Source organism: Electrona antarctica (assembly GCF_951216825.1).
Source record: "Electrona antarctica genome assembly, chromosome: 4".
In the NCBI taxonomy this organism is placed as follows: domain Eukaryota; kingdom Metazoa; phylum Chordata; class Actinopteri; order Myctophiformes; family Myctophidae; genus Electrona; species Electrona antarctica.
The window spans coordinates 10,714,465-10,736,964 of NC_136809.1; the positions used below are offsets into that span (position 1 = coordinate 10,714,465).

Consider the following 22,500-nt stretch of genomic DNA (forward strand, 5'->3'; position numbering starts at 1 on the left):
GCTGGGAGTTGCGGTCCAGAGAGGCCGTCTTCCACATTTCCTGTGTCTGCGAGGACTCACTATCCCAGGATGCATCTGCACCAACACATCATCATTAAAACAACCTTTACTACACAAAACACTAAGCAGCACATGGTACTGAAAACAACTACATTATTTATGGATGTGTGAGTTGACAACAAAACACCTCTAAAAGCTCCAATGAGTGCCGTACCACCTCCTACTGTATATAATTACTTTCTCCATTTCCTCCAATGCAAACGTGTGCTTTCTCATGCCAATAAAGCTTCTTTGAATTGAATTGGAATTGTATTGATCATCTCACCCTGGAAGAAGTGCAGCTTGGATGTGTGCTGGTCCTGGCTGCTCGCTGAGCTTCTTTGGCCATTGTGCTGCGTGGGATCGTTTCCTTCTGTCGGGTGGATCTGCTGAGCTGCTGCGGTTGCTCCGGTCTGGCCTGTCTGCAGCTTGGACAAGGCCGAAGGAGTGAGGGGTGAGGCCGTCTCCTCCAGAATGAGTCTCTCCTGGAACAAACAGTAGAGTATTGACCACTTAAACTTGGTTCACTCTTTTTACCCTCTACATCAAATCTCCTTGCCGAAAAAACTCACAAACGTTCCCCCCAGAATAGGGATGCTGGGGTTCAAGTGGTCAATGCACACACCAGACCCCGTTGTTTTTGAGGCTTCAAAATGAATTGTGTCATTAAAAAATGTACTCAATCTGCCTCTGTGTCCCACTATGACAGCAGTTTGTCCTATACCTCCACTACAGGGAGGGAGATAACGCCTGTGTACCTGTGTGTGTGCGTGCGTGCGTGCGTGCGTGCATGGGTGTGCGCGTGTCTGTCTGTGCGTGTGTGTGCGTGCGTGTGTGTGTGCGTGCGTGCGTGTAATAAGCATGCATGTAAGCGTACCTCTTCATTATGTCTCCTCTCCTCCTCCTCCACCTCCCTCTGTGCTCTCTCCCACTCCTTCTTCAGCTTCTCCTGCTCCCTCTGGTACTGCTCCTACACACAGGGACACGTGTTAGACACACACACACACGCACACACATGTACGCACATACCTGCCACACACACACACAAGCCAACTGATTCCCATGCATACAGTGAGTGACACTGACACACACAGTAGTCTCGCGTGGCCACTGTTGCCTCTCGCAATTTTCTTCCGTCATACAGTCTGGAGCAACGGTATAGTCTCTCAAGACAGCCTGTTGATTCATTCACGTCAAAACATGCAGGGGTCGCTGTTTTCCCCCCGTTATTTGCCCCATGCGATTCTCAGATTGGAGCAACGGAAGCTCTGATCATGAGTAAGCGATGAAGCGGAAGTGAAGCCTCCTCCCCGCGCACTTCCGTTTTGTCTTTACAGTCACGCAAATGTATCCTAATATAAATCGAAATCAGCTATGCATAATTATATAGCTTGCTGCCTAGCACAAATGGATTATTTTCTTTATATATATATTTTTTTTCAATATATTTTCGTGAATGGAAATGGCAGCTTCCTTATTCGGATTTCGCGATGTGTAATTCCAGACTCTATATAGCATTCGGAGATTGTGGAATAGTTAGTATGCACTCAGTAACTAACATGTGAATCCATCATTGTACCTGTAGGAGGCGCTCTTGCTCCAATTGCCACCTCTCTTGGCGTTTGCGCTCCTCATTGGGGTCCCAGACCCAGTGATTAACACGCTTAGCCAAGTTCAACATGGGGGTCTCAATCTAAGCCCAGACCCCCAACCAACGGGAAAGACAGGGAAAAAGAGGAAAGGTGAGGAAAAGACAGACAGGTGACTACTATAGATACTGGAGAGGAAAGTCTAATTTATACTCCAACGGTATCGCTTGCTCAGAGGAGCACAGATCTACACGCTAACAGCGTGTCACGTTGTGTGACACGTTGTTACCAGGGGTCATCAACATGTCCGTTGTTACCAGGGGTCATCAACATGTCCGTTGTTACCAGGGGTCATCAACATGTCCGTACACGTGTTGATGACCAAAGACTTGATCATGTCCGTGGCAAATTTTACATTTTCTGTTTTACGCACCATTATTATAATAACCACTAATTTTTATCATAACACCCACTGGCCTGGCCAATCAGCGGCAGCTAGAGGCGGGATCAAGGCAGCACTGTGTATGCCTTGATCCCGCCTCTAGCTGCCGCTGATTGGCCAGGCCGTTTTGTGGCCGGGCATCAAGTCTGCCTGAGAGTTCCCAGATGGGAGCAGGAGGGGGGAACCCAGTGTACTCTCTGCTGCCCCATCTGGCGGAGTCAGGTTAGCTTCCGGCAGGATCCGCCGGGAGAATCTAAACACAGCTGCGTGACATGAGACTAATTACTTAGAGCGACGAGAGAGAGTAGTGTGTGTGCGTCAATTTAACAAAGGTGCAGACGATCAGAAATCAGCAGAGAGTGATCGACGTTTGCGCTACTCTATGCCGAATTGAAGTGGACTCGGTCCCAGCCTTTTTTCTTCTCTCCCTGGAAATAAAAACGTCTGGATTTCCGAGGCTAGAATGGCGATGACCCCTGGTTGTTACCTTGTAGATGTGTTCATGTCCGCAAGCGATGCGGTCATATTATGAAGGAGTATAAATGGGACAGAAGGAACAGCTTAGGGTCAGTTCTATAGAACCAATAAAGAGAAAACCATGAGGAATGTTGGAGGAAACATGACATGCAATGAACATAGGATGAAATACTTACAGTCACTGCACTACTGCTCTCCTCAAGGCCTTCTGCATGGGAAGAATACACACACACACACACACACACACACACACACACACACACACACACACACACACACACACACACACACACACACACACACACACACACACACACACACACACACACACACACACACACACACACACACACACACACACAAAGTTAGAATAAAAAAAAAAAATCACACCCGTGTGAACTGAGTGGTGCAAGGTCTTATATAGCCTGATCAGCTGTGGTCTGACGTAATGTCAGTGACCATAGTAACCATGCTCATTCTTTTGGGCCCCACGTACAGGTACACACAAACACGGATACAAACAAAGCTGGTTGTTGGAGTGGTTTGCACCACTCAAAAATAGCGGTCTCCACGGCTCTCCTGCTAAAGACGATGCATTTTCCAGTGGGTTGCAAATAAAAATGGCATCCAATCAGGAGAGAGTACCCATTTATAAGCTTCAATCCAGTGTTCAATTCTTTGTGCCATCACTTCCAACTTAAATTCACTTGTTTAGCCTGTAGCCTGCATGAGTACTCTCTCGTGATTGGATCAAATTGGCATCCTAACCTGAAAATACATCTTCTGTTTATTAACCCATTTTGACCTGAGATCAGATTCTAAAAATGTCTTCTACATCCTGACAGTTTTCTGAAAAAGCTATGTTTCTATGTCAGTCGTTCTTCGATTTTTCAAAAACAGCAGACGTGCCCAGGCGGTGGCGTAACCGTCTGGGCACCCGACTGGTAATCCAGTCGCAGTGTGCCGCGGGTTCGACTCCCGAGCCCGACACGGCCTTTACTGCATGTCTTCCCCCATCTCTCTCCCGTTTCCTGTCAGCCTACTGTCTGTCCCTTCAAAAACCAATAAAAGGCGTAAGCCGCAAAAAATATCTTTAAAAAAAACGGGAAAAAAACAGCAGACGTACAAGCTCGTAGCGCGCCACTCGGTGGCGCGCTACGAGCTGTACAGAGAGCTGTACAGCGGACAGGCCTTTACTGGCATGAAACGGATATGTATAATAACCACATGATATTCTGCTGATGGTATTATGCTTTCTGTGGCTATGCTGCACAGCATAACAGATTACGCCGTTGAATCCACGAGGCCTTTTCATTACAGCCCCTGCACTTCTGACACACTATCCTGTGTCAGAAGTGCAGGATTAAGAATTCTCTTGTAGTACCTATCCGATTCCTCCATTCTCCTGTAGTACTTGGCCAGTTTGATAGAACATATGATGCTGGGGATGAGGAAGATCAGACACAAGCCCAGACTGAACCAGAAAGTGTTCAGAGACTCCAGCATGTTTTCACAGATGATGTTCTTCACTGAGTCAACAGCTCTGGCCACCGGTCCACAACGAGCCACTTGCTGTGTCAGGTTGGACCACTCAGCATATGTGACGGTGATGTTGCCCAACTGACTGTCAACAAAGTCTCTGTTTTTAGTCTTGATCTGCGTTGTGGTGTAGTTGTTGAGGATGTCTTGTGCTTCTCCTACTTTCCTAAAAACCTTGCTGACTGTTCCATTGAATTCATGCATGGATTTCTCTGTGGTTGAATCGAGTTCATATAGTGTCTGATTAATATATAATTTAAAATTAACATTGGCCCTAAGCAGGGCTGCCTTTGCGTCAGTCAGGATAACGTCTAGGGAAGTTTCTGGATAACTATCACATATTAACTGAATATTGTCTCGCATTTTTCTGAGGATGGTGGTGAGGTTGGTGCTCTTGTTGATCTGCTGTGTAAGCCTGGTGAAGTTGATATTTTGGGTCTCATTAAAGAGAGCGATGATCTCCTTTTCAACATGACTCAGCAACATTATGGGAGTAATGTTAACATTATCCAGGATCTCATCTGTGTATTGGGACACGTTGAGCTGCTCCTCCAGGTTTATAATCTCATTCATGTGCAGTGTGGACCACAGAGACATGTTCTTCTGGCAGTCACTGTAAACACCAGTGAGTGTGAGGTTGCTTTTCAGTCCCAACATCGAATCTAATTCAAATCCAATCAGACGTGGCGTATCAATATGCTTTAACAGCTCTCCATCATGCCAGGGCTTACACACCAGTGAGTAGATGTTCCCTCCTGGTACAAACAGCACCAATACCACCCCCATGAACAGCCAGGAGAACAGGGAGATGAAACCTGAACTCATCATCAGGAGGTTGCCTCCACAGTGTGCAATGGAAGACCGATGTATGGGGTCTGCTTTAGGCTCCAATCCCAGAGGACCCAGAAACAGACCCAGTACATTACACACAACCACAAGGAGAACCATACAGCATAGAACCACTCCTATTGCTCTGGTGATGTGCTCCACTCTCTCAACCACTGGAGTGATTGTGCTGATGTTTCTCTGCAGCTGTTGCAAAGTGTCAGTCACGTTGGTTGAGACAGAGGTGAGAAAGTCACTGGTAATATTGGAGATCTGGAGTTTTATGACCTCCAGATTGTTCTCCATATCCTTAACTTTACCCTCTGTGTCCCTGGTGACATTCTCTGAAATGTTCGTCAAATAGTAATTTCCTACCCAGAGTAGAGAGTCCCACTTAACTTCATTCACTGCCGTCTGGAAGATTGAAAGACTCTGGGAAAAGTAATTAAAATCAAATAGGTCCTTTATGTCCAGCCGTAGTTGTTGTTCATACCCGTTTAGCAGGGCCTGACATGAAGGTTTGCAGTCCGTATTTGATATGGCGTCGTTGATATGATCAATTGCATTTCCTATAAAACCTCTGAACGTGTCTCCCATATCAGGATTGTAAACGTCCAGATTGACCAGAGTCGAATTTAAATTACTCAGGTTTGTGGCGAAGACATTACTTAAATTCGTCATCATTCCAACCAGTTCCAGCGCTGGCCTCACTCCTAATTCAAAGCTTTTCTGGATCGCCTCACCCAGCTTGGGGCCAATGGTGTTAATCTCCTCAACAACCTTGGAGTATTCATTCATCATGTGGTCAAATTGCTCTGGTACAGCAGTGAAATAGGCATGGAGGTCATCTAAAGTGCTTTGGATTTGGTCCACACCCACTGTGAAAGCTGCATTACAAATGATGATGAACATGTTGATGTTTCCCAATAGTACTATGCCTGTGATCATGAAGACACTCCAGTAGAGAGCTTTCCTGTAAGTGTCAGTTCTGGAGGTCTGCCACTGTAACATTCTCCCACCACATTTTCCACAACAGCGACAGCATGCCAGGATGCCACCGATCACTGGCATCAACACCATGTACAGGACCCCAATTACTGCACACACTAAGAACCCTAACTCATACATTAGCAATGCTCTGATGGTGTCTTTATCTGGTGACAGCGCGTCTTCATAATCCTCAATAAAGGTTCCAATCAGATCTTCTGGAAAGGGGTTTGGTTGGATCATGTTGAGGAAGTGCTGCGTCAGCACTGCCATGAAACCCATACCAGGAGCCACCATTGTGTTGTCTTGCCCGTGTTGGCAAATACATTTCACAATAAGCTCTGCACAGCACTTAGATTCTTCGATAAATTTCATAGTTTACTTTAATGGACAATGACATAGTCTGCGAAGATGTCATTGATGATGTCATTATGTGGACTACAACAAGAGAATCCTATATTAGAACTGGCCTCACCCTGAAAAGCACTTGTAATTATAGGCATTATTATTACTTGCGCAAGCAGAGCGTGCAAGTAATGTTATTAGTCAGGTGCTACGATGCGTATGTAATTTAGCAGCATATGATATGACGTTATATGCTTGCACGGTACATACGGAAGCAGACCGTGCAGGTATGTTTTCCGTCATGCTACGAAGCGTATGTCCCATGACGTGATGAAGATATGTACCAATGTCCCTTAGCAGCATATGATATGACGTCATATGCTGGCACGGGACATAAATAAGCAGACCGTGCAGGTATGTTTTCCGTCATGCTACGAAGCGTATGTCCCATGACGTGATGAAGATATGTACCAATGTCCCTTAGCAGCATATGATATGACGACATATGCTGGCACGGGACATACGGAAGCAGACCGTGCAGGTATGTTTTCCGTCATGCTACGAAGCGTATGTCCCATAGTCGAGACTCTCCCGGGGAACAAGCTAACCTGCGGTGCTCGGTAAGATAAGCCCATGTTCCCTCTCACCATATGTCACCATATGTGACCGAGTCCAGTGGTTTGATAAACAAGGGGGGCATGGTCACCCGTGTGAACTGAGTGGTGTAAGGTCTTATATAGCCTGATCAGCTGTGGTCTGACGTAATGTCTGACGTAATGAAATCACACCCGGGTGAACTGGGTGACCGTAGCAACCATGCTCATTTTTTCTGCACAGACAGACAGACAGACTAACAAAGCCAGTTGTAGGAGTGGTTTACACCACTCAAAAAAATAGAGGTGACAACATTTTATATTTGAATAGAAAGCCCAAGAACTTTGGCATTGTGGGTAATGTAGTGTTTACCTGTGAGCGTAGGAGAATAGGCCTGCAGGCTGCTGGGTGATGTCACTGACATAGACTCTCTCAACTCTACCGGTCGCCCTAGCAACCCCAGGTTGCCATTTACCTGAAAGAATGATTGAAGAATTGAAGAACAATTCAATTTGTTTATTGCCATCTTGTACTTTACGATTAACCATCCAAGTCCATAATTTATTCTGACCCCTCCCCGAAAAGGCCTACCTGTCCTGAACCATTATCCATGATTTATACATTATGGATAAATACTATATACTTAAACTGTTATTCGTCTCAACTGCTCAATTGTTGTTCAAATTTATGGAATTGCTTAGATTTTTCTTGATTTCTTCATGAAATTACTGAAAGAAATCAGTGAATTTTTAATTCATTTTGGCTTTTATTTTTAGTTTTTTTATGTTTTGAAATAATAATAATTAAAAACAAAATGTAGGAAACAAAAACTAAAGGGATTCCAACCCACTGTTTGGGAACCAGTGGACTAGACAGCTTTGTGTAACATATTTGTGTATAAGTTCTCTCCACCTGTAGTACGTTGCTAGGCGTATCCTAGGGAAACAGTGGACTAGACTGTGTGTAACATATTTGTGTATAAGTTCTCTCCACCTGTAGTACGTTGCTAGGCGTATCCGAGGGAAACAGTGGACTTGACAGTTTGTAACATATTTGTGTGTAAGTTCTCTCCACCTGTAGTACGTTGCTGGCAATGCTGGGCGTGTCCGAGGGGAGCGGCTCCACGCGAGTGGCCGTGAGCTCCGTCACGATCGTGGTGGTGATGACGCAGTTTCTCCCACCAATCAGAGAGCTCATGGCGGAGCCTGAAATCGCGCTGCTCACTCTCTCTGGCTGCTGCTGAGGGGGGGACTGGCCCTCTGCTTTCTGATTGGCCACGGTCTGCTCAAGGGGAGGAGCCAGGGGGGAGCGGAGAGGAGAGACGAGGGGCGAGGGTGCTGCTGACCCCGTCGTCTGCTCAAGGGGAGGAGCCAGGGGGGAGCGGAGAGGAGAGACGAGGGGCGAGGGTGCTGCTGACCCCACAGTCTGCTCAAGGGGAGGAGCCAGGGGGGAGCGGAGAGGAGAGACGAGGGGCGAGGGTGCTGCTGACCCCACAGTCTGCTCAAGGGGAGGAGCCAGCGGGGAGCGGAGAGGAGAGACGAGGGGCGAGGGTGCTGCTGACCCCACAGTCTGCTCAAGGGGAGGAGCCAGCGGGGAGCGGAGAGGAGAGACGAGGGGCGAGGGTGCTGCTGACCCCGTCGTCTCCTCCGTGGCTTCTCCGTTGACACGCAGTAACCCCTCCACCTGAGGATGACGGACAGTAACATTATTAAAACATTTTGACCTGAGATCAGATTCTAAAAATGTCTTCTACATCCTGACAGTTTTCTGAAAAAGCTATGTTTCTATGTCAGTCATTCTTCGATTTAAAAAAAATAGCAGACCTACAAGCTCGTAGCGCGCCACTCGGTGGCGCGCTATGAGCTTGTAGAGCTGCTATTTTTCAATAGCTAAAGCATAACAATGCTAACACCAAAAGGGGTTCCCGCCCAAAATGGGTTAAAACATTCATATTCTGCCTAAAACTTATTTTTCAACAAATGAGTCTTGAAAAACGGGGGTCGTCTTATAATCAGCGTCGTCTAATATTCGGCACAATACACTGACCTATTGTTTCAGAATTACAAATGAACAGAAAGCACAGGATTAGGGACGGATGACTCTTTAAAATCGCTTACATTTATATACTTACTTAGTTGACAGGGGTCCCCCAGAGTCTACACTAGCTCCCTCATCTTTCCCCTATACACCAAACATCTTCACAGAAAATAGCTGAACTACAAGCTCACAACGCATGGCACCATGACATGTTGTGTGTCAGCTTATAGATGGGCCATTTTCACAGAATGTTCGCCCCCAGAATAGGGACTCTATAGTGTTCAAGTGACATCACGTCACAAAGCAGCATCCAAGAGACTCACCTTGACAGGTTTGTGTCCGGAGTGAGCGTTCCTACTAGGCTGACAGTAGGGCTTGGCTGTGAGCAGAGGGAGGGGTCTGGAGGGGGCGGGCAGAGGCCGCGTGGGCTGTGTTGCTGTGATCTCTGATGGCGAGGGTTTGATTGCCGTCTGTGCAGATGCTGGCGCCGCTTGCAGTGGTGTGCGTCTGATTTCCATTTGTGCAGCCGGGGCTGGCGCCGTTTGTGGTTGTGTGCGTTTGATTTCCATTTGTGCAACGGGGGCTGGCGCTGGCGCCATTTGCAGTGGTGTGTGTCTGATTTCCATTTGTGCAGCCAGGGCTAGCACTGGCGCCGTTTGCGGCGGTGTGCATTTGATTCCCATTTGTGCAGCGGGGGCTAGCGCTGGCGTCATTTGCGGTGGTGTGCATTTGATTTCTATTTGTGCAGCCGGGGCTGGGGCTGGCGCCATTTGCGGTGGTGTGTGTCTGATTTCCATTTGTGCAGCCTGGAGTAGTGGTGGAGGTGTGGTTTGCGGTGGTGTGCGCTCTGTTTCCGTGTGTGCAGCCGTGGGTGTGCTTTGCAGTGGGGTATGTTTTGTTTCTGGCTGCACAAATTGGGGTTGTGCTTGTGCATTGTATGGCGGTATTATCTGTACGGTTTGGGGTGCGTCCCGTATAATGAGTTGCGTGTGTGCAGCCTCACACTCTTCCTGCTTGGGCTGAGCGGCCTCAGGTTGTAGGGGTGCAGCTGGTGCGTGCTGGGAGTGAGTGTCTATGCTGCGGGGGCTGCTCGCTGCTGTGGCAGAGAGGTCCGCTGCTCTCTCTTGCTGTGCAATTGCGTCCATGTCTTCAGCTTTGTGGTTCTGCTCCATTGTGACGGGTTGTTCTGGTTTGTGCAGAAGGTCAGAGGACACGGTTCTGTCGGAAACGGCCTCAGAGTCAGTAGGGGATTGGTCCTCCTGGTCCGGACTCTGGCTCGGGTCCGGCGTGGACTTGTTGGTGGAATTGGGGAGCAGTTTGAGGTGGTCCAAGGTTGCGTCGCTGATGGTGAATCGAAGCGCGTAACTCTGCAACACCATGGCTGCTTGCTCTGGGGTCGCCGCCATCCTGTATGCCTCACACAGCAATACTTCCCGCCGCTCTCTGGACAGGGATAGAGCGAGAGAGAAAGACAGAGGGGTAAGAGAGGTAGAGGTTAAGAGACAGAGAAGGCAGGAGAGAGCCAAAGAAAGAGAAAGATGTAAGAGAGACATTGCTAACCACTCCACAGAGGTTCTGTGAGTCTGTTCCTAAACTTTCCATGACTAAAACCCCTAAACCGACCGAAGTATGGCTAGGTTTTGGCTAAAGATGCAGTTAAGGAGCACTCTTGTGGATGAGTAGACAGCATTTTTAATGCCTGTATGTATTGCATGTATCTCCCGCTCTCAGTCTGACCTCACTTAATTTCCTGTCTCTTTACAAAGCCTGAAATGTTAGTACACACACACACACACACACACCCACACACACACACACACACACACACACACACACACACACACACACACACACACACACACACACACACACACACACACACACACACACACACACACACACACACACAGTTAGCCTACACTGCAGTACTTTGCAGGATCCCAGGAAACCTGAGGTTTCTGATCGTAATGAGCCCTAACATCCCCCCCCTCCTCCCGGTCGGTCCTTACTTCTCCTCCAGGATCTCCTTGTAGGTCTTGATGCTCTTCCTCTTGTTGAAGTCACCTCCTCCCTCCTTCATCTTCTCTATCCTCTTCCTCTCCTCCTCCTTCTTGATCAGCTCGTGTGAGGCACTGCGGCGCTTGGTCTTCCAGCGAGCCAGCTCCTGTCGAGCAAAATACAACCGTTAGGCCAGGGGTGGGCAACTGGCGGCCCGGGGGCCACATGCGGCCCCCACCTTCACTTAATGTGGCCCTCAGGTTAATATCAGAATACTGATATAATATTGGTTTCAGCTGTTACAACTCCACAACATGCAAACATGACCCGCTTTAATTACTTCAGTCTAAATTAGTAGCTCAATGCTCAACACAAGTATAATTAAAGGCATTTGAAATTACATAAAAATTTTCATTTTCAGGATTCCAATTCAAAAATAGCAAAACGCATCGCGTTTTGCTATTTTTGCTACGACAGTAATATATGGCCCTAGGGAGTGAGTGTGGAAATATAGTGGCCCTCTCCATCGTCAAAGTTGCCCACCCCTGCGTTAGGCGTTACATGCTTCACTTCATGTGCGTGCGCGTGTGCGTGTGTGTGTGTGTGTAAGTCACTGGATCCGATCAGTGCCAAGTTTGTCATTTGGCCAAAGAAATACCTTCCCATACATTTTATATTTTGGGAAATTAAATTTGATAATGGATGTAAGCAAAAGTGTCTCGGGTCGGAACTGAAACCATGCCCAAATGTATAAATGACAGACACCAATATGACACAATCGATAGGTCAGAAATAAATGATACAAGCTTGGCTTTGTTATTTCCATTTCCTGTTGTATTTGCGACGTGTCTTACACTCTGCCATGGGTCGTCTTCCTCCTCGTTGTTGTTGTTGAAATGCTCGTGCGTACGCTCCGTCCGTGATTGGCTGAGCGGCTGTAAATGTCCCGCCTCCTCCTCGCTGATCATGTCACCCATACTCGCACTCCTAGACCGGAAACAGGAAGTGGAAGCGTCAGCTCGTGTGGAACTCTCAGACGATAACGCAGGGAAAAGTGTTTATTCATCCATTGGTAACTCTTAGTATGTACGAATGGAACCAAATGGACCCGTAAGGGTTCATTTGGTTCCATTCGTACATGCTAAGAGTTACATGAACACGACATAAGATCGGTTATATTTCCACAGCAGTCCAACTTTGCGTATTGTCTTTTTAATTCACTCTCCACGGATGCAAACGTACAGGAGGTCTAAACGATGCGTGTTAAGTAACGACGTTGACAAGACACAGTCATGTCATGTGGCCACCAGCCAAGACACAGTCATGTCATGTGACCACCAGCCAAGACAGTCATGTCATGTGGCCACCAGCCAAGACACAGTCATGTCATGTGGCCACCAGCCAAGACACAGTCATGTCATGTGACCACCAGCCAAGACACAGTCATGTCATGTGACCACCAGCCAAGACAGTCATGTCATGTGGCCACCAGCCAAGATACAGTCATGTCATGTGACCACCAGCCAAGACACAGTCATGTCATGTGGCCACCAGCCAAGACACAGTCATGTCATGTGACCACCAGCCAAGACACAGTCATGTCATGTGACCACCAGCCAAGACACAGTCATGTCATGTGGCCACGTACCAGCCACACTCATTCCGTGTAGGCAGAAGTATAGTATAGTGGCCGGTTAGTATGGACATGTGGATTTGATGTTTGTGGTGTTTGACCAAGCAGCAATATAGGTTAAACAAACCAACACAATATGTGGTTAAAAATGAAGAGTGACTGGGTGATGTGTAGGTATGAATCACAATTTGAAGTACATTGAAACATGCATACCATTCAAATCAAACACAGCATTGATGGTGCGTGCGCGTGTGTGTGTGTGTTTGCGTGCGTGTATATATCATGCAAGAGCTCATGATCAAGGTTCAGGCCGAGGGACTTACTCAGTGTCCTCAGACATAAAAGCAACTCGTCGGCTCATCCTAAAACAGAATACAATGAATGAATAATGCATAAATGAATGAATGAGTGACCGAGTGAGTCAGAGACAGGAAGGAGTGTGTGGTGGTGGTGTGGGGGGGGGGGCATGTCTTCTTTGAAGCCTTCAGTGGAAGGCTTCAAAGAAAGCGAACCTTACAGAAGTGAAATGTTTTAGGCCAGTGGTTTTCAACCAGTGGTCCGGGGACCACCAGTGGTCCTTGAGGGTTGTCTTGAGGGGGTTCCAGGTGGTCCCCAGCTAAATGATGGAGAGTTTGTAACCAAAATACACCCTTATTATTAGTTCTTTAACTTTTGAGAGTGTAAAATGAAACCAAGTCCATTTGGTTTAATTTTACGCTCACGTTAAATCATTGTTAAACATCTGCATTACTTAATTTACAAGAAGTCTACATAATTAGAGTATAACGGAATACAAGTGGACTAGGTGATGAATGGTGTGAAATCACCAAGCACATTGGGGAAGTGAAGTGAAGAGGGGCATGCAGGGAGGGTTCATGGAGGTGTGTGTGTGTGTGTGTGTGTGTGTGTGTGTGTGGTTGGGGGTGTCTCACATCATGGGGGGGAGGTCGTCCTCTGCCAGCCAGAAGGGTTTGGTCAGAGGCTGCCAGCCTCCATGAACTCTCCTTTCGTCCTCTGTTATCTCATCCTTCTCAACTTTCTCTTCGGCGTCCGCCATGAGCCTCGCCGTCGCCCTCCGCTCCTCACACCTCCTCGCAATCATCTCCTGAGCCCTCCTCTCCCCCGCCTTGGTCTCCACGCTGCGGCCCTCCCGGGCAGCAGGAGGGCAGGGTGGAGGAGGGGTGAGGGGTGCAGAGGAGAGCGCTTCATGAGGAGCTGGGGCTTTGGCGGGGCCGACATGGACTTTGTCAGCCTTAGGCTCTTCGTTCTTTTTATCTTCCTCCTCCTCCTCCTCCTCCTCTCTCCACCTCACTCCCACACACTTCCTGATTGGGGCTTTGGAAGGTGGAGTCAGAGGTACCCGAGGTTCCGTTGCCACAGTAACGACGCTGCTGAGATAGCGTGCACGAACACGGGCATCAGTAAGGAGGACAGCGGGGTCATCATCATCATCATAAACGCACGCCAGCGGGCACCATGCAGCAGCAGAGCTGGACAAACCCAGCCGCAACTCAACGGGCAAATAGGCTATAACTGTCAAACCAAGACGAGGTCAGACCTGAGTGAGAGGTCAGTCCGACTCGCACACTCCCAACACCCACAACCCGTAGCAGAGGAGACGGAGCACACTCCAACACCCACAACCCGTAGCAGAGGAGACGGAGCACACTCCAACACCCACAACCCGTAGCAGAGGAGACGGAGCACACTCCAACACCCACAACCCGTAGCAGAGGAGACGGAGCACACTCCAACACCCACAACCCATAGCAGAGGAGACGGAGCACACTCCCAACACCCACAACCCGTAGCAGAGGAGACGGAGCACACTCCAACACCCACAACCCATAGCAGAGGAGACGGAGCACACTCCCAACACCCACAACCCATAGCAGAGGAGACGGAGCACACTCCCAACACCCACAACCCGTAGCAGAGGAGACGGAGCACACTCCAACACCCACAACCGGTAGCAGAGGAGACGGAGCACACTCCAACACCCACAACCGGTAGCAGAGGAGACGGAGCACACTCCAACACCCACAACCCGTAGCAGAGGAGACGGAGCACACTCCAACACCCACAACCCGTAGCAGAGGAGACGGAGCACACTCCAACACCCACAACCGGTAGCAGAGGAGACGGAGCACACTCCAACACCCACAACCCGTAGCAGAGGAGACGGAGCACACTCCAACACCCACAACCCGTAGCAGAGGAGACGGAGCACACTCCAACACCCACAACCCGTAGCAGAGGAGACGGAGCACACTCCAACACCCACAACCGGTAGCAGAGGAGACGCAGCACACTCCAACACCCACAACCCGTAGCAGAGGAGACGCAGTGATATTAGTTGGTTTAGTTCTCGGTTTGCTTTCACTCAACGTTCATCTATGGCAATCCTTTGATAGACAAACAACACAAACCACAACCTTAACAAGGAAGCAACGCAACAATACCAAAATAGTAGCCGCTCTTATGCAGTGCGACTCGGACGACAACCACACTAGACGTCAGTATCGTGTTAGTATCACACAATAGAAAACTGTCATCTTTAACCAACAACCTATGGCAAAACGTTAATGCGATTATCATCAGATTTCCGCCTTACGGGGCGGCACAACGGAGTGAGAAAGGAGGACAGAGGCCGGTGGTGACATGCGACAAAGGTCCAAAATCAAACCCATGAGGTTGCAGTTATGGGGACATAACACACCTCCCACTTCAGCCACCAGGTGGCACTGCAAGCTCTCATGAATATTTTATATTAAGACGGCTCAAAGGGACACACTATAACAATGCACAGGTAGACTGCATGCCCGTTGCCCATTAGGCAATACCTGTCTCTTGGGATCTTGTCTATGGCCATAGGTCTGTCATATAGCGACACGGTTCCAGACACAGGAGCGTTTTTATGTTTGAGGGAGCCCGGTTTCGGTAAGAAGCGGTTAAAGGCCGGGCTCGGACCGCCGACAGCGGCGGGCTTTTGGAAAGCTCCAGTCCTGCGAGTCATCATGTCATCCTTCTTCACGTCCGGCGCCTGCCCGTCTTCATCAGATTCCTCATCGTCATCGTCGTGCCGAGCCTGCGCCGTCGCTCGCACAATGATTGGGACGTGGAGGCGTTGTTGCGGAGGCGTTTCCGCGGGAGCGCTGGGTTGCTCTGGAGGTTGCTGCAGTTGCGTTCTGGGAAAATAAACAACCTTTAACAGCAACCTAAGCACTGTTTTTATGCTTTGTTGTTGTATACGACAATGACAGAAGCAGCCGCTCTACGAGCTGCACAGCACAAAGAATTAAAATAAATACGAAAAATGTAAAAATGTGCATAGCTGAGGTATATCAGGAGGAATCGTGAGTATTGTTGTGGTATTCACAGTAAATGGTGCATTTATATAGCGCCTTTATCCAAGGCGCTTTACATAGATGCGCATTACATTCACCCACTCATACACTGATGGCGGAGGAAACCATGCAAGGCACCAACCTTCTTCGGGAGCAATGAGGGATTCAGCGTATTTTTGCTCAAGGACACTTCGACAGAGTGGCTGTTCTACCGGCCACACTCTACCCCTGAGCCACTCACTCGTTCAGTGAACCCATAACTCCTGTGTTCCTTTTGTCTGTATACTGTGTGCTTGTGCACCTCTCTGCCCACCTGACGTCGAGCTTCCTGTTCCTCTCGGCCTGCACCTCCCTCTTGTTGCGCGGGGCGGCGTCTGTCGTAGTAGCCGTCGTCGTGACCTCCTCCCGCGAGCAGCGCCTGGACGCCGGCAGGGGCAGGAAGCGGTTGTACGTGGCCACCGGCGTCGGCCCGCCGCTCGCCTTGTGGAACGCTCCCGTCCTCCGCGCCAACATGTCGTCTTTCTGTGGGTCCGGCATCATCCTCCCCCCATCTTCCTCCTCCTCGTCCTCCTCCTCCTCCTCGTCGGCCCGCCTCCTCTCGTACTGGGCCAGGCGTGAGTTCCGCTCCGGGTTGTCGACGCCGGGAGTGGGAGGAGTTTCGGCGGGTTGAGCTTGTGAGAGGAGATCAGCTCGGGCTACCTGGCTGTGAGGTCATCAAGAGGCTGTAAGCACGACAACAGCTGTGCGACAACTCCCGGGGTACATGCACGCCACAAGCACACATACACGGTGCACGCCGACGCACGCGTCACATGCAGGGTCCGCAGACCAAGGGGACAATGTCATCAGACAGGACGACCACCTGCCGACGAACGATTGGTCCGTTTCTGATATGTATCTGACCAGTAAGAATGAATATTGAACCAATGGAAAGTAGTAAAAAACGCTTTTGGACAAAACCTCAAACTGTCTGCTAAAGCAACTAACTCCACCACCTCTCCCCCGTCTCATGCAAGTAATTGACAATATCTAAAGTCACAACACCAACTTTGATGAGGCAGTATTAAGGTTTCCCTAATTTCCTGAAAAAAATGTATATATATATAGCATGTTAATGGTATGGTCACACATAACTGGCGATAACTGGCATTAAGCTACTGAATTGGAAGAGTTATCATACCAAAATATAAACTAGGGGCTTATAATGACATGCCCAAAATAGTGATTATGAATAATTATTGTGTTAAATTATGAATCGTTATATAGGTTTTGCTTTGTATTTGTTTAGATGGATTAGTTGCATTAACTGCTCCCCTGGCCATCCCATCTCTGGAGCGTACCATCCCATCTCTGGAGCGCACCTGCCATCCCGCTCAGCGAGCAGGGAGCCCAGGCCGATGGTTGGCATGACAACCGACGCCTTGGCGAGGAGTCGCCTCAGCAACCCCCCCGACTCCTCCCCTTCCCCTCCCGCGACCGTGCTTATTGGCTGCTCGTACTCGGTCACGCCCCCAAAGGTCACCACTTTGTGACGACCCCGTCCGGCCTTTGCTGTGCTGACGAGGGGACAGCCAGAACGCTCTTTCTGCAGACACGCCTGACATACGGGGCCGGAGGGGTCACTGGGGTGCAGGGGACACACCACACACCACACAGGTACAGTACACACACACACGCACACATGCACACATGCACACACACATGCACACACGCACGCACACACATACAGAGACGCGCAAACAGAGAAAATCACATACCAAAATCATGCACACATGCGCCAACAACACACATACATACACACACACACACACACACACACAACAAAGCACACAGAGAGAAGAGAAACAAGGGAGGAACAGACACCATGAGCAACCAAACCAGAATGATGATCGTATAAGGATGAAACGATTCAAACGATAGGGATGACATGAGGGAGAGGAGAGGAGAGGAGAGGAGAGGAGAGGAGAGGAGAGGAGAGGAGAGGAGAGGAGGGGAGGGGAGAGGAGAGGAGAGGAGGGGAGAGGAGGGGAGGAGAGGAGAGGAGAGGAGAGGAGAGGAGAGGAGAGGAGAGGAGAGGAGAGGAGAGGAGAGGAGGAAAATAATGTGTGTCTTACTGGAATCACCATTACACACAGCATGCTTAAACATGAACACACACACACACACACACACACACACACACACACACACACACACACACACACACACACACACACGTTTGTCTTTGTCTTAGCAAACGTACTGTAGTTACATTTCCCTGGTAACGACAGTTACAGTCATGGCAACGCAAAGAGCAGACGAGCACAGCTTCATCTAATGTCATCAGCCCAGAGCAAACGATCACACACAGCTTCATCTAATGTCATCAGCCCAGAGCAGACGAGCACAGCTTCATCTAATGTCATCAGCCCAGAGCAGACGAGCACAGCTTAATCTAATGTCATCAGCCCAGAGCAGACGAACACAGCTTCATCTAATGTCATCAGCCCAGAGCAGACGAGCACAGCTTCATCTAATGTCATCAGCCCAGAGCAGACGAGCACAGCTTCATCTAATGTCATCAGCCCAGAGCAGACGAGCACAGCTTCATCTAATGTCATCAGCCCAGAGCAGACGATCGAACACAACGTCATCTAATACCATCAGCCCAGAGCAGACGATCACAGCTTCATCTAATGTCATCAGCCCAGAGCAGACGATCACAGCTTCATCTAATGTCATTCATCTAATGTCAAACCCTAACCTCACAGGGAAGCCATGGGTGAATTTTAAAAGGAACATAAAGTATACTACAATAGTTAATTTAGTCCAAATCGGAACACAATCGATTGATTTATCATTGAAATAAAGATGTTTTTTGTGTGTGTGTGTGTTGGTAACCTTTGATTCAATAATGACGATAATTCAAAGGCTTTGAATTGCCGTCATTATTGGGGCCTTAGTGATGATTAGGGAAGTCTTAAACTCTGCATTCCTGGTGACATCACTGTCACGCCAATAATGACATTAAAGCCCACCCTCTCGTGCAATATTGCTTAGTTACGTATGACACTATGAGCCAAAAGTACTAGATTGAGATGAAGCGAGTGAAGCGGCATTCAAAACAATGAGATATGTCACTGTTCTATTAAACAAGCTATAAATAAGCATGAGCCATACATGGCAATAGAGGGTTCTTGGGTTCTGGGTTCTTGCCCTGTTTTGCAAATGTTCATGCCATGGTACCTACTCTGATGTTCTTGATAACAAAATAAATACATTAGATACTTTACTTTGCAACAGCATTAGTCCAGCATCGTTAACGCTCAAAGACATGCTATGAGAACACACTAGCACAGGTGTCCTGCTAGAGCAAGGCTTACATTGTACTTACAGTAGTACAATTAAAGTAATTTCCTGCATTGATGCCTACAGTAGCCTACTAGTTTTTACATTGATACACTCATACACGCACGCACGCATTCACACACACAAACACACTTTGTGGAGTAATCAAAGCCTTGATTTCTGACAAAACTTCTGTGAGTGTGCGTGTGTGTGCGTGCGCGCACGCGCGTGTGTGTGTGTGTGTGTGTGTGTGTGTGTGTGTGTGTGTGTGCTGGGGCACCTGGGTTCAGCCATCTTGAGCCTCTCCCACTTCTGCATGTCTGCCTGGCTCATGGAGGCGGAGACAAAGCTCCTCGATCCCTCCCTCTGAGGGAGGGGCCTACTCTGAGCCCGCCTACGAGCCAGGTCATCCTTCTGCTTATTGGGCACCGGCTTAACCCCTCCCCCTTGTCCCTCTTCCTCCTCTTCCTCCTCCTCCTCCTCGTCTTCCTCGCGACGAGGGGCGGAGTTTAGGAAGGGGTTGTCTTTGCGTGTGATGATGTCAGGGACCGCCTCCCTGTCACTGTCCAATCAACAGAGGACCGGGGCGCCACAACGTCACACAGCACACGTCAAGGTGAAACAAGCGCACACACGCACACATACACGCACACACACGCACACACACGCACACACACACACACACATTATAACAGCAAACCCAGAGACGCACACCGCAGTCAGAGGAACACACAACAGCGACAACAGGAAAGAGTGAAGATTGTTCAGGTTAAAAAGAAAGGAAAAGTAAATTGCGTAAACACGCGTGCGCACACACGATAACACAATCAGATACACGCACACACACAGGTTATATCACTGTATTTCTCTCTCTCTCTCACACACACACACACACACACACACACACACACACACACACACACACACGGCACACGCCGCTGACCTGTTCTCCTTATCCTGCAGCGCTTGCTGGGCAGCGTGTCGTATCGCCTCCCAGCGCTCTCGGTCCCGGTCGCTGCACGCCGGCTGTGGTACGAACTGATGCACCCTGGGAGAGGCGGGCGCGCGGCGAGCCCGCCTGGACGCCAGGTCGTCCCGGCGCACGTCCGGGACCTTCTTCGCCTCCGCCTCCGCTTCCGCCTCGCCGTCCGAGTCCCAGGCCGCCTTCTGATTGTTGTTCAGAAAGTCGTTGTCGCAGCGGAGGATGATGTCGGGCGACGGCGGCCGCGGCACTTGTTGTTGCTCCTCCTCCGGCTCCGCGGCACCCTTGGGGCTGAGGATGGTGAGTTGTCATGGCAACGTCAGTTTCAGAGCGGTCCGCGTGCGCCACAGCCCGGGCCGTGCCACGCCCTCCCCCCCCCCCCCCCCCCCCCCCCCCCACACACACACAGCAGAGAGCCAGTGACGGCGAGAGCGGTTTGTGACGTAACGCGCATGCCCATTCCTTCACGCACACACTGGGTTAGACACGTTCTAGAACACGAGTTAAATATATTCATGTGCATTTCAGAAGCAGTCAGTGGACTCCAAGACAACCAACGAGCTCCTCTCTCCTTTCCCATGGTGTCCAAACCTCAACATGAACATCAGACACATCTGCCTTTCAGAACAAACCTCAACATGAACATCAGAACATCTGCCTTTCAGAACAAAAGCCATTGTTCTGAGACAACAATCTGAAACAACCTGAGCAAGCAGTGAGTTATCATACTCCCCCCGAGCCAACACACAACAACAACAACAACAACAACAACAACAACAACAACAACAACAAGTTCAACCAGAAACCATGTCAAACCGGAACACACCGGAGCAAACCGCAAGCGGATAACCCCCCATCGCTGTTAGTCTCAAAACCTCAAATGCAACGCCGTTAGTCCCCCCCCATGCCGCTCCTCCTCGCTGACCTGCCGTAGCGAATGGCGGCAGGCAGGACCTTTATGCCCGCCTTCTGCAGCCTCTGCAGCTTCCGCTGCTCCAGCACCTCCTCGGTCAGCTCCCCCTCGTGCTGCTTGGGCTCCTCCTCCCCCCCGCGGCCCACCGCGCCATTTTCGGGGGCCCATCGTACGGTCTTGTGGGCCTTAAAGCGGGGGCCCGCCGGCCTCTCGAACGGAGGCCCGCCGCCCTCCCCCTGTTCTGGGATGGCTTGATGGATGCTGGGAAACGTAGTTTATGGCAGAGGATGTGATGTAGGGGCTAAAAAGAAAAGCGTGTCTCCGCATGCATGATGTGTTTGTTATCTTTTTGTTTGTCTGTAAATAATAACAATAATAATAATAAGTATTATTATTATTATTATTATCATGGTGGTCGTGCGTGCCTCACTACCTCCTCTGGTCGCCCTCCTGGTCGGGGCGTGGCTTGCGGCGGGGCGTGGGAACGTAGGCGGTGGCGTTGGCACGGTTGGGGAGGAACTGGTTGAAGGGAACGAAGCTCCGGGCCTCGCCGCTGCTGGCCGTCCGTCTGGCCAGCATGTCATCCCGGCGCACGTCCGGCCTCTTGTTGGGCCCGTCGGCCTCCGGGTCACTGCCTCGCCCTGTGGAGCCACACGGGGACAGAGGTTAGACCAGGGGTCCTCAGGGGTCCTCAAACTGTTTTAGACCAGGGGTCCACAAACTGTTTTTGTGCCAATTAAACCCATTTAGACCTGAGACGATTCTACAAATGTCTTCTAAATCATGACGGTTTTCTGAAAAACCCATGTTTCTGTATCAGTGTTGCTCAAACATTTTCATGTCAAAAACCCCCAAAAATATATGTAATTGGCCCCCGACCCCCATCTGAAAATATGTTGTTCCAGGGACCCCCCCAGAAGCAAAGATTTGAGTTAAAAACGGGGGTCCCTGGAACTACATATTTTCAGATGGGGGTCCACGGCCAGATAATTCTGGGGGTCCTTGACATGAAAAAGGTTGAGCACCACTGACATAGTTTTTCAGAAAACTGTTTCTTTAGTCCTGAATGGGTTTACAAAATAAATAAAAATCTAATATTTTCCAAAATAGCAGATGTACAAGCTTGCAGTGAGCTTGTAGATTTGCTATTTTTGCCAACATATGAATGGATAAAGTGGTTAAGATGACATCCACCAGCTCTGTAACCGCTAACTTGTACTATAATTTTGTTCAAAAAAAAATAAAAAAAAATATATATATATACACAACGTTGCATCCTTGCAATGATGCACTTTTAGACAGTGGTAGGTACTAGGTAGTAACTAGGTACCTAACTAAGTAACAGACGCAGAATTGATTTTAAAAATGGCATTGTTTTTTTTTTTTTTAAGTGCAAGGCCTTGCACTCGTTTCCATTTCGGACCCT

The 22,500-nt window shown here is 49.2% G+C and overlaps 1 protein-coding gene across 1 annotated transcript in view; it reads right to left on the reverse strand.

Moving 5' to 3' along the window:
- LOC306921135 (uncharacterized protein) overlaps positions 1-22,500 on the reverse strand; it is a 59,457-nt gene that overhangs the window by 5,884 nt on the left and 31,073 nt on the right. The window contains exons 9-27 of the mRNA XM_079498246.1: positions 21,508-21,715; positions 21,087-21,335; positions 20,123-20,452; positions 19,460-19,741; positions 17,214-17,474; positions 16,166-16,555; positions 15,349-15,693; positions 13,438-13,896; positions 12,829-12,867; positions 11,727-11,859; positions 10,884-11,038; positions 9,198-10,317; positions 7,912-8,520; positions 7,210-7,312; positions 2,724-2,755; positions 1,619-1,732; positions 917-1,009; positions 326-524; positions 1-75 (exon numbers count right to left, since the gene is read on the reverse strand). The exon at positions 1-75 is cut by the window's left edge and continues 19 nt beyond it. Of these exons, the coding sequence (XP_079354372.1) occupies positions 1-75; positions 326-524; positions 917-1,009; positions 1,619-1,732; positions 2,724-2,755; positions 7,210-7,312; positions 7,912-8,520; positions 9,198-10,317; positions 10,884-11,038; positions 11,727-11,859; positions 12,829-12,867; positions 13,438-13,896; positions 15,349-15,693; positions 16,166-16,555; positions 17,214-17,474; positions 19,460-19,741; positions 20,123-20,452; positions 21,087-21,335; positions 21,508-21,715 (5,196 nt within the window). The remainder of the gene's footprint in view (positions 76-325; positions 525-916; positions 1,010-1,618; positions 1,733-2,723; positions 2,756-7,209; positions 7,313-7,911; positions 8,521-9,197; positions 10,318-10,883; positions 11,039-11,726; positions 11,860-12,828; positions 12,868-13,437; positions 13,897-15,348; positions 15,694-16,165; positions 16,556-17,213; positions 17,475-19,459; positions 19,742-20,122; positions 20,453-21,086; positions 21,336-21,507; positions 21,716-22,500) is intronic.